Source organism: Chionomys nivalis, chromosome 1 (genome assembly GCF_950005125.1).
Source record: "Chionomys nivalis chromosome 1, mChiNiv1.1, whole genome shotgun sequence".
In the NCBI taxonomy this organism is placed as follows: domain Eukaryota; kingdom Metazoa; phylum Chordata; class Mammalia; order Rodentia; family Cricetidae; genus Chionomys; species Chionomys nivalis.
Genome location: NC_080086.1, coordinates 93,860,046 through 93,872,437, shown reverse-complemented (window position 1 = coordinate 93,872,437; position 12,392 = coordinate 93,860,046). Strand labels below are relative to the sequence as shown.

General features: G+C 38.2%; 1 protein-coding gene across 1 annotated transcript; it reads left to right on the top strand.

Annotated features, from left to right (window-relative positions):
* Positions 1-6,261: 6,261 nt before the first annotated feature.
* Positions 6,262-12,316, top strand: Tdrd15 (tudor domain containing 15). The gene is given in 3 exon segments (XM_057779304.1): positions 6,262-10,030; positions 10,033-11,835; positions 11,838-12,316. Coding segments are annotated over 3 exon segments (6,051 nt in total).
* The last annotated feature ends 76 nt before the right edge of the window (positions 12,317-12,392 follow it).

Sequence of the window (12,392 nt, the reverse complement as noted above, 5' to 3'; positions counted from 1 at the left end):
TAAAAAGCATTAATTTTCTATCTGGGATTTATTTTTACTTTTCTTAAAGAAGTTTTTCAGACCTTGCATTACTGAATTTTGGGGCTAGGTAATTTTTTTGTTGTTATTTTTGTTTTGTTTTTTTGTTTCATACACAGGGTTTCTCTGTGTATTGGCAGTGCTGGAACTCACTCTACAGGTCAGGTTGGCCTCAAACTCACAGAACTCCACCTACCTTTGCCACTAGAGTGCTGGAATTAAAGGTGTGTGCCACCACCACCTGGAAGATAGTATATATACATATGTGTGTGCGTGTGTGTGTGTGTATATATATATATATATATATATATATATATATATATATATATATATATATGAGATTCTTCTCTTGGTTATTTAGCAGCACTGTTTGCCTCTACCTGCTAGATGCCAGTAGCACTGTCCCCTTTAGTTGAGTAGCACCAACCAAATATTTATTTCCTTTAAATTTTTGTTGTTTTTTATTGTTTTTATTGAGCTATACATATTTCTCCACAACCAAATATTTCTTTAGGCATTGCAAAATGTTTTGTTGGGGCCAGAATTGGCTGTAGGTGGTGTTTTTATGCCAGTAAAAAACAATGTCCTAATTTGTAAACACATAGAATAAAAATACTGCACATTGATTTGCTTCTGCTTAATTTAAAACCAGAACTTAGAAATAAACTTGAATATATACAGAAATCAAGAGGAGGAAATCCAGGTTATAGACACACACTTAGAATTTGAATAATTTAATACAGGATGACTTTGCCAAATTCTTGGCCAGAATTTCACCAGAATTATCCTGCATTTTTGGAAAAGGAAGAATTAATAAGCTGGTCTTATTTGCTTTGATTTTCCTTGTATTTGAAACTTTATTCTTTTTTTCAGTTTTTTTCCCCTCATAATTATATGGTTCATATAACCTAGCAGTGGTAAAAACTGGGGGTGATAATACAGTGGGGATAAACATCAGAAATCTGGACCAGTGTTTCTGAACCTCTTGACCTTCAGTTTTGGGCCTGAACAATGAAAAATTCATTGTGAAAATCAGTTAAACTAATGTGCTGAAAAGCTTTTAAATATTTAAAGTATTGTAGCTGCGAAGGACTGTTCTGTTAGACTTTTAAATTAAGCTCATAGAAAGCAAAATGGGAATAGGTTTTAACCTATACTCTTTAATACATAGACCCTGGGGCCCCTAGGTACACACACCCTACATGTAGTGCTCGAGGTGTTATTGGTCTGAATTGAGACATATGTACATAATACTATGATTGGAAGACTTGCCATTTAAAAAGAAACCAAGAATTAATCATTTTATATTGTCTACATATTAAGACTCTGCATTTATATATGTTAAACTGATGAGCAAATTAATTTTATCCCTGAAGGGGTAAGATGGTGGGCTAGAAGCTGCTTCTGTGTGTGTTGGGAAAGGGAGATTTAGAATAAGTAAAGTTAGGCTGTAAGCCAAGGAGAGAAAGAGCTTCAGAAACACATGAAGGAGATAAAGGGAAACCTCAGAGTGTCCAGAGAGATGTGAAGCCCAGCAGAAGGAAGGAAACCAAACACAGCCCGGTTATGTGGATTCTTGTCAGGGGGATGAGAAGCAGAGACAGCTTCCAAAAGCAGTTTATATTTCCCTTGCTGATGGTGCTAGAGATGAAGCTTCCTCGAGCAGTGTGCTCAAAAAGACCATTTTCATGGAAAACTGAAGACTTCTGAACCACAGTTGCACAAATTTCAACAAGTAAAACAAATTTCCAGAAGTAGGAAAAGGCATTAGAACATGGCTTCTCTAAAAGATCACAGGTCTTCACTTAAGTAACTAAAACATACTAAATAATAATAAACAGGCTAAAATAGCAGATGAAGAGTTTGAATGCTTCCTGCCCCCATGAATAGCAATACAAAGAGGATACATACAGACAGATGGATTCAATATGGGACCTGGAGAGAAACATTAGCTGCATTGAAGAAAACATCTGAAAAGGAAGGAGAAAGATCAACAATGTGAACAGAAATGTTAGCAAAGGCCCTGAGATAAAAAAAAAAAAAAACACAGAATGTGTGGACATTAAAAACCTCAGTGAATCGAGTAATCATGCAGTGGAGTCCATCACCAGTAACCTTGATCAAGCAGATTGACCGAGGGTTCTTGACAAAGTCAATGAAATAAACAAATGACAGTGACCACCATATCCCCAAACTGCGATATAATCAAGAGATAGATCCAAGAATTCATGGAATAGAAGGAACGGAGGTACACACTAAAGGCAAAAAGGATCTGTTCAGTGAAATTATGGTAGAAAATTCTCCAATTCTTAAGAAAACCGGTATCCGAACACATGAGGTATTTAGAACTCAAATGGACATGGACAGAAAAGAACCTCCCCATGGTATACTCTAGTCAAATGTCAAAAACATACACTGAAGAAACAGTACAAAATCTATTAGGGAAAAATACCACACACACCCCCCACCTTGTGTGTATGTGTGTGTGTGTGTGTGTGTGTGTGTGTGTAGGTCATAAATTTAGAAAGGTGATCGTGAGCAGCAAGAGAGATCTCAGGGGGAGGCTAAAAAGAGAGGACAGGGTATCCTGATGTGACAGTAGCAGAGAGGACTGTCTGAGGGAAGAAGGAAAGCAGAGGGGCTGGGGACGGTCAGGAAGCATGGGCGTAGGAGAAGAAGAAGGGGATAAACTAGAACAAGGCACAATGGCATAATTTTTATATGCTAAGTCACAGCACTAAAATAACGGAGCGGAGAGAAGACTGTAGCTCAATGGGAGAGCACTTGCCTCACACGCATTTAATTCCCACTAGTGCCAAAAAAATCAAATCAAATATTATAAAAGAAAACCACAAGTTGTATACACACAGAAAGGAATAACATTGAGGTTAAAATAGGAACAAAGGAAAAAATGTAAAAAATGGAATAAAGTCTCAATACTTGCTACAATGGCATGGTTGAACTCTGGAACATTATGCTAAATGAAAGAAGCCACAGAAGGTCCAATATTGCAAGATTCCACAGAAATATAATATTCAGGGGAAAGAACCTGAATTTATAGAAAGTTGGGAGTTTCCAGGGATGTGGTACATAGTGGGGAGATACTGCTCAGTGGGTGTGTGGTTTTCTTTGGGGTGACAAGAAGTACAGGAACTGGTAGAGGCAGTGGTTGCAGAGTGATCCTGGTTGCAGTCTTGAAAATGGCTGATTTTATGTTATGTAAATTTCACCTCGATTGAGTAAAGAAAGATAAAACTAAAGCAAAGCCATGTCCTTTTTGTTTAGTGCAGCTATAGTCCTAATGATTAGAAATATGGCTCACTTATATTCATTTGGCCTTACTGGAAGACTTAACTTAATGCTAATTCATAGAAGGCAAACTCAAAGGAGTTACATCATCTATAATGTATTCTATAGAGAATTTCAGTATATATACAGGGAAATTCAATATATGAAGAATCCTCCATATTAATTAAAAACAATTTTTGCTTAGAGTACAAATTATATTTCATTGTGATATTTTATACATATTTAACAATATACTTTTTATCCTCCTTTACAGTTCTTTGCAGCAGATTTGGTTCATTCTTGATGGCTTCCTTCCCTTCCAAATATTCCTTGCTTCTGCTTTGATCACACACACACACACACACACACACACACACACACACAATGAGCATCAATTTTAAGTCTATATTACATTTTTCTCAAACCCTAGAGGACCTATGATACTGCAAAATTTTAATATAAAATTACTTCAAGATTTCAAGCTTTGAATTTGAACTTAAATAAAACTAAGCAATTAATTAATTAATTAAACATGCAATTGAGTTTTTAAAAACAGAATATCCAAATGTATACTAAGTTTTAAAGTAGAGGAGGACACAAGTCTATGTGATGAACTCATGGAGTGTCTAAGTTAGACTTCCTCATATGCTTTGTTTGCACCTCTCTGTGTTGCTTGATGCACAACTGTGGAAGCAAATGGGCAATTAGAGATGTATAAATTGAATATTTTCAATATTGTGGAATGGGATACAAAAATAAGACACATTATGTGAATTTGTATTCATTAGAATGATTGTATTCTCACTTGACAATTTTATAATTAAATTGTATAAACTCGAGATTATTAGAATATCAATGAATATATTTTATAGAGTTTTCTGTTTTTATCTTTAATGACTTCTTGCTTTAAAAAAAGGGTGTTTGAAAAGCCCTAATTTAATTAAACCTCTCATTTCATAGGCTTAGAGTTTGATTAGAGATAGAAACAAGTGTGTCAGATTTCACACCACTACTTGAGGTCCAAGTGAAACCCAGTGTCTGAATTGTGTTAGCACAGCATACTTCTAACTCCATAGTGAGTGACCTCCCTCAAGATCCCTACACAGAGCAAGGATAGGATCTTGAAATGACGGAGCTGGTCCTTGTAAAAAGAAATTACTGATTTGCTTTTGAGTTCCTGGCTTATTTTTTTCCTGAATATTCTCTGAATTTTAGGTGGTCAGTAGCTGAGGGAAGATTTGGCTTTTGTCTACAACACAGGAACTTTTTTCATGATCTCATTGAGTAAGCTTTGGGGGAGGCAGGCATAGGAGGCTGATTGATTGACATCCACAGAATAGATTTTGTTTTTACACAATTAATGTCTTCCACAGTGTGGGTCTTTGTTGAGCACCATTATGTGAGAATTCACCTGCAAACCACTTCTTCACACCCCCTTTTAATACATCTCTCTAGCTGTTTCCTATAGATTCCTACTGCTCTGGAAACCATTAACTACTGCCCATGAATCTGTAGGTATCTTCAACTTAAACAACTTTTTCTTTTGATAAGTATGCCTGTCCACTGTGAAGATTTCCATTGATTTCTTCAGGAAACTCCCCACTGGGTTGGATTATAATTCCTCAGCGATCTGTTTTGGTGTGCTATAGACTTTAGGTGTGAGCTATGGGTAAGCCAGCCTTAAATTTTTTTTTTCTTTTTTCTTTTTCACTGGCGTGAAGTGAGTTTGTGAGAGCCCTTGGATTAACAGAAGGAATAGTGGTCTGCAGGGATTGGCCTCTGGTGTTTTAAGGACCTGCTCATACAGCTTCCTTGTTTCTTTGGGCTTTGATTGGCGAATACATCACAAGATCCATAGATTTCACAAAGGAGCTCTGCTGGTCCCTTTGTGGCTATGAAGTAAAGATGGTGTGCTGCTGAAAAGATGGGCCCACCAGCCAGAGCCAGGCCATGATAATAACATTATAATAGTATTCAGCAATGTACGCTGGGGTACGTTCAAAATCAGTCTAGAGCACTGAGAGTATTTTAAAGTTTCTTTATATTTGCTTTATTATTTTTAGAATTTTCTAGATATGGAGACCAAAATAGAAGCAAAGTTATCTCTCATGGCTTAAACTTTTCTTTCTTTTTGTGGCTGGTTCTGTGAGGGTTAAGTCTGCTCAGGCTTCACTGTCTTTTCAGGATTATCCTACGTTAGTGGCATTTAGGCCTCAGCACTTTGCTCCCTAGTCAATCAATAGCCTGGTTCTGCATAATGATGTTGGCAGGGTCTAAGCACAGCAGCTTAGCACAAGAGAAAGAATGCACACGTGGTCTCCTCTTTGACTTATATCTGTCCTTGTTTTCTTTTCTTGTCCCCTTGAATTGTTGGTTATTAGAAGCCCCAAAGGAAGCTTGTTTTTTTCCCAGGAGGAAAATGAAGTCACTAGTGAACCTGATTTATCTTTTACATTATACCACATCTGTTATCTAGTATAAGTTTGCTAAGTTTTCCGGGAAGTAGGGATTACCTCTGTGTATTCCAATAATTATCTACACTCTTTTGTCTTGTTATCTTCTAGAGATTTTCTGATGTGCAAAGGTGAGTATTTATCTCAGCACATCTTACATCAACAATATTTTGCCTAGTACATACATTTTTTTGCCAAGATGTTTGATTATGATTTTAAAAAGTGAGGACTGGTGAGATGGCTCAGTGAATAAGGGCACATGCCACCATGCCTGATGATGTGACTTTGATGTCCAGAGCCTACATGGTAGAAGGAGAGACTAACTCCCATGGGTTTTCCTCTGAGATCCATTCACACACTGTGTCATGTATGTCTCACCTCCCCCCAAATGAATGTAAAAACATGTGCTTTGTATTATTTATCAAATTTATATAAGACCAATTTTATATAGTATTGATAGCCACCTATCTGCTAATTTGTGCTTATTTGTTTTTTTTAGAAAATGAATTCTACATCTTTATTACCAACATTTTTAGATGTGGATCTGACAGTTTTACATATCGAGTGTCACAAGGATATTCTTATGAAATTTCAAGGCAAAAGCAACAGTGAGTGTCCCTTTGACTATCACATATTGCAGAGGGAAATACAGTATATGCCCAAAGTGAAGAATGATGTGAGAGTCGCTGAGTTCTGTCTGGTGGAGGAAAAGGTGACTGGAGAATGGCAGAGAGGCATAGTGGTGGGGAAGACCAACGAACTCTACACAGTGCTGCTCATTGATCGGGGAGAAGAACTGAGAGTCGATGGGACTCGAGTAGCCTCTGCTTGTGACAAGTTATTTGAGCTCCCTCCCAGAGTTGTATGTGGCATTTTTGCCAACATACTCCCAGTTGGAGAGAAATGGTCTCCCAAGGCTTTGAATTATTTCAAGTCACTAGTAGGAATACAGCTGAAAGTCAATATGCAAACAGTTTTGCCTCTTCAAATGATTCTTCTTGAGGCGCCCAAAGTTATATCTGAAGTTCTTGAATTGCAATTAGGAAGATTCATTGATAGGGATACATTCCGTCTCATTGTGGAGATACTAAAGGAACTCCCCAAGCCAATGCCAGACCTCCTACACCAAAAAAGACCCAAGTCATCATTAAGTAGTAACAGTGTTTCACTTGATGTTCAGTATCTCCTGGATAATTTACAGCCGTCTTTACCAGTGGGAAGTTTGGACAGCGTCAAAGTGTCATCAGCACTGGGTCCTGAGAAATTTTATTGCCAGTTACTTAAGTGGATTCCAGAGCTAGAAGACTTGACAGACTGTATGAATTTGCATTACAACACAATAGATCAAGAAAACAACCCCACTTGCGATAATTTTGGACTCCTGTGTGTTGCTAAAGGGACAAATGGACAGTGGCAAAGAGGAATTCTCCAGCAGCTGTTGCCCAACAATCAAGTGAAAATTTGGTTCATGGATTATGGCAGCAGTGAGTCTATACCCTCCATTCATGTGAAGAAACTGAAACAGGATTTTATTTTTGCACCGTTGTTTTCATTTCCATGTTCTCTGACATATTTACATTGTCCAGACCCAGAAGTAAGAAAACGACAACTGACTACATTTAGGCAAGCCCTGTTAGGGCAAGTAGTATATGCCCACATTGACTGGTTCAGTGAGGATGAACGTTTGTATTATGTGACTTTACAGTCTCAAGAATCTGTAATTAATACTAAGTGTCTGCTGAGGACTCTGGGCACACAAATACTTTGCCCTGAATTTGAGTCAAACATTTTCAGTGCCTTGAGTGAGGCAGACACTTCTGATACAGGCAGCTTTGCAATTGATGGTTTCATTGGGAATGTTGAACAGTCAGTGGATGGACTAAATGAAAAAGAGGACTTCAAAGCAAGTTTTCCTATTAAAACAGTAAGAATGGAGATAGAATCTACCCACATAGCATTTGTAGTGAGTGTACTGAACCCATCAAATTTCTGGGTACGCATTAGTAAGCATCAGAAAAAATTTGAAGACATAATGAAATCTTTAAATACATTTTATGATGCATCTGAAAATGATGAACTAACCCTGAGAAACCCTGAACCTGGACTGTTCTGTTGTGCCAGATATAGCAAGGACAGATGTTTTTACCGAGCTATCGTCACTGGAATGAATGATTACTGGATTAATGTTTACTTCTTGGATTATGGAAGTACTGACTCCATACCATTTTTTGATGCAAAAATTTTGCTTCCAGAATTTTGTGGTTTGCCTCCCTTAGCCATGCACTGTTCACTTGCACAAGTATCTCCTGTCACATATTCATGGCTACAGGCAGCAACAGATTATTTCAAAAAAATCGTTCTGAACAAAGCAATTTTGCTTCAAGTTCGAGCAAAAAAAGGTGACAAGTACATGGTGACTATTCAGAATATTGAAGCCCCTGAAAATATGGATGTTGTCTCCCTGATGCTCCAAGCTGGATATGCAGAGTCTGCAGAGGTAGCATCATTAGATTTCCCCAAATCTGTCAGAGACTGTTCAGTGTTAAAGTTAAAATCTAAAGATACACTTCATGATAAAAATGTTGTGGCCCCTGCCCCTCTCAAAATACCTAAGCCTGAAAAATGTCATTCTGAAAAGCTGAAAGAAAATTTCTCATCTTTACACAGGTTCCTGGATCTAAACAGTTCTCTCAATTTGTGTTCTGAACCGATCTCGTCACAGCCTTATAAGGCATATGTGTTCAAGCCAGGGAAACTTCTCGAAGTCAACTGTTCTTATTGTTATGGCCCAGATGACTTCTCATGTCAGCTTCTGTGTAAGTTAGAGGATTTGAAATTACTGATGGAACAAATTCAAGATTATTACAGTATTCATCCAGAACCATATCAGACAGGGAAGATAGCCTGTGTGGCTAAGCATTCCAGAGACGGGAAGTGGTACAGGGCTGCCATTTTGACTCAAGCATCAGATCAAGAGGTTGAACTAATATTTGTTGACTATGGAAATCAAGAGAGAGTTTTCATTAAAGATCTTTGTGCTATCAACCCACATTTTCTTACTTTAGAAGCCCAAGCTTTCAGATGCTGCCTCAACTATTTAGTTGATCCCACTACTTGTAATCTATTAGACTGGACAGCAGAGTCATCCAGAGACTTTGGAAATTTCATTGCTTCATGCGGAGGACTATTTACTTGTATCGTGTGTGCCTTAGTTCTCATACAGCCTAGATGCTTATGTAACTTAGTGGACTTACAATCGTCACTTATAAGTGCAAATGAATATTTCCTTCGTTGTAGCTCCATCCACTGCAGTGTCTTACCAAGGCCACTCCCACTTTCAGTCAGTCTTTACAGTTACTATTACTCTTCCTTTGATATAAAGATTGGAAGTGAAGAAGATGTGTGTATATCTCATGTGTATAGTCCCAAAAAGTTTTATTGCCAGCTTTGTAGAAACAGTAAAGATTTAGAGATGTTGGAGAGAAAAATCACAGAGATGATTAGCCTTAAAATGTCTTCCACATATGACTGGAACAGAATGAGATTGTGTATCTGTAAATACATAGAGGATGGGCTCTCATACAGAGCCTTGGTGAAGACAACAGAGTCGCCATCTGGCCCTTGTGTTTATTTTGTGGACTATGGGAATGAGCAATTTGTAGAAGAAAATATGCTGTGTGCCATTTCTGATCAATTTCCAGAGCTGCTATTTACACCTATGCAAGCAATTCAGTGTTTTCTGTCAGATCTTAGAGATATAGATATTCCACGAGAAATCAATAGATGGTTTGAAGACAGTTTCTTAGGGAAGCCCTTAAAAGCAGTAATACTGTCCAGGGAATCAGATGGGCAACTTGGTATAGACTTATATGATGGGTATCAACATATAAATCAAACAATAAAATTGCTACTTAATGTTTATGGAGAAAACCACTCCAAGAAAGCATGGAGTGTGGAAAAGAATCAGAGGTTAAATCAGGCATTCACTGTTCCTTTGAAAGAAAGCACAGAAAGCAACTGTTGCCACAATGCAATAAATAAAACTAGCCTAGCAACACATTCTGCAAACCAAACAGATCACTTGATGCATCCCCAACGTGTATATGCCAGGAGTTTGAAACCATCAATTTGTTATGAAGTTGAACCCAAACCAAAAAGCAAAGTGAAGAGGCCCTGTAAGTACAGACTTAAAAATAAAAATTGAAAATTCACTCTTGGGTCTGCACACATTCCTGAAGAAAGTGGCATGGGCCCCAAATCACAAAAGACAGTATAAAATTATTTACCAAAGACTTAAGTCAAGTAGCTTCCCAAAGGCAGTTCATCCTTCATAGACCCCCGGTCACAAAGATTCTTTAACCCCACATTGACTTGAGTACCCATGTTAAAGAGTCTGCACCCACTTGCTACCATCCGGCCAATTTTCACATTCCACTTGCTGGGAATGAAGATGAAGTCATAGGACTCAACAATGTTCTAAATGAAAGAACAAATGGCCAGAAAAAGCAGACCTCCCTGAGACCTCTGGCGAGAGGTCATATAGAATACTCTAGAGACCATACCGTGTCCAGAGACATCACAAAGGGGGTATTGCTGCCAGAATCCTTTGAAGTGGAAGTTCTTGATCATGGTAATACTGCCATAGTAAATGGATCTGAAGTTTATTCAGTTAACAGGGAACTCTTAACTATCCCCAGGCTGGGAATACATTCTTTTCTTCGTAGGATAAAATGGAATGAGCCCACCAAAATGTGTAAAGGCAAAATTGCAGATTATTTTTCCTTGGGAGTAATTAACAGAATAATTGCTTGTGAATTTTTGAAGACACACGATGAGATGTGGGAAGTCAATATAACTTGTGGCGATAAATGTGTCATCAAGAAGTTGCTGAGGTGGTCACCCTGTTCTAAGCTTCAAGAACTGGCATGGCAGACACCCCAGGCAATCTCTCACAAAGTTAGTATCCTTGAGAACAGCCACTCAAAGGCAAGAAGAGTAAATCTGTATGATGGTTCTGTGATCTTCACACCACTCTCCCAACAATTGGTAGAAATTCCTACTGAACTGGTAAGATATGGACAGCTTGAAGAAGCCAAAATGATTTGTGCATCAAAGACTGGGGGATTTCACGTGAAGTTACTGAAAAATCAGAAAACATCAGATTTAGCATGATTAATTCCTAAAGAAGATAATTCCCCTTTTTTTATCAATGGATAATATTAAAAAGGGTTAGAGTTCTTGTCAATATCTAAGAGAGATTTAAAGTGGTACCAACCCAAAACAGAAGAGCAGTGGATGCATGAGAAAGTATTTGGTTTTTTAATAAATTATAGACAGCATAAAGTAGTGCCTGTAAATAATACCAAGGTACTTAGTAGAGAGATCAGAAGTATTCCAAGACAAGGCATGTCTCATGAATGGATTTACTTTACATATTCTAAGAAAATGATCCTTGACTTCATTATGTGTTTATTTGCCCATTTGAAAATGAGCATTACTGCTCTGAAATATTTAGACGATGCCTGGGAAGTGGAAATGTTGGTAGATGGCATGTTGCTTTGTGGGTATTTAAATGTAACTACGTCTCTGGTGGAAGAAAACAAACTTCAATCTTCAGGTACTGTTTTCAGTCTGGAGTCCCAGACTCTTTTGTCCTGGGTAATACAGCCATTTGTTTGGGCACCGCTCCAAAATGGCAGGCGGTATGGCAGTATCGCCACTGTTGTCGATGACCCCTCAGACTTCGGTGTGCAGCTAGAGGATTTCTTTGATACAGTACAATACCTCTTTACCTTGCTTTCTGACTTACCAGAGCCCTTGAGAGCCTTGCTGCTAGAGCCCATGATTCCTGGTTCCAATTGCCTGATCAAAAGTGAGTTGGAGGGTCAGTGGAGCAGAGCAGAAATTTCTCAAGTGTTGGATCAATTTTTACATCTTGTTTTGATTGACTATGGACTTTCTGTTCATATACCTCACTCAGAAGCAATAAATCTTAAATCTGTACCTGAGAAAATTATGAGTTTGCCAAAGCAGAGCTATCCATGTAGCCTGCATGGTGTCTTACCTGCTACACGGAGATGTGGAATAATGAAGCCAGGCAGTTGTTTCTAGATTTCCTATGCAAATCAGGTTTAGTTTTTCAGTTTAGGGCATATGGTCCTGCAGCAGTATTGGAAGTGGATGTCATTCACAAGAACGATAGTGGAGCAGATGTCTTGGTGGCGTCTGGTCTTGCCGTGCATCCTAAGGATTTATCTGGTCCCAATGGAATTACTGCTACAGGATCTAAACTACAGAGCCATTCCATATGTCCACTGTTGGGCAAACACTGGAACAAAAAAGAAAATATTAATTACAGCACCAGAAAACAAAAGTTGCAGAAAAAGAAACCTTTGAAGAGAAGAAATGTTTCTAGGCATCTCTTAAAGAAAAGTCACGTTAGTGAAAAATTACATTCTGGAAATTTGAAACGGAGAAGAAAAATCATCATTGGGAAACAGAACTTGCCAAGTACAGTTCTGTTTGAGATATGCATAGCAGCTTTGTCTGAGGGATGACCTGACTGTATGGAGAACAGCACGGGATGCTTTGGAAATGGTTTCGAAAACCTACCAGCTGCTGGAGTCCGGGAAA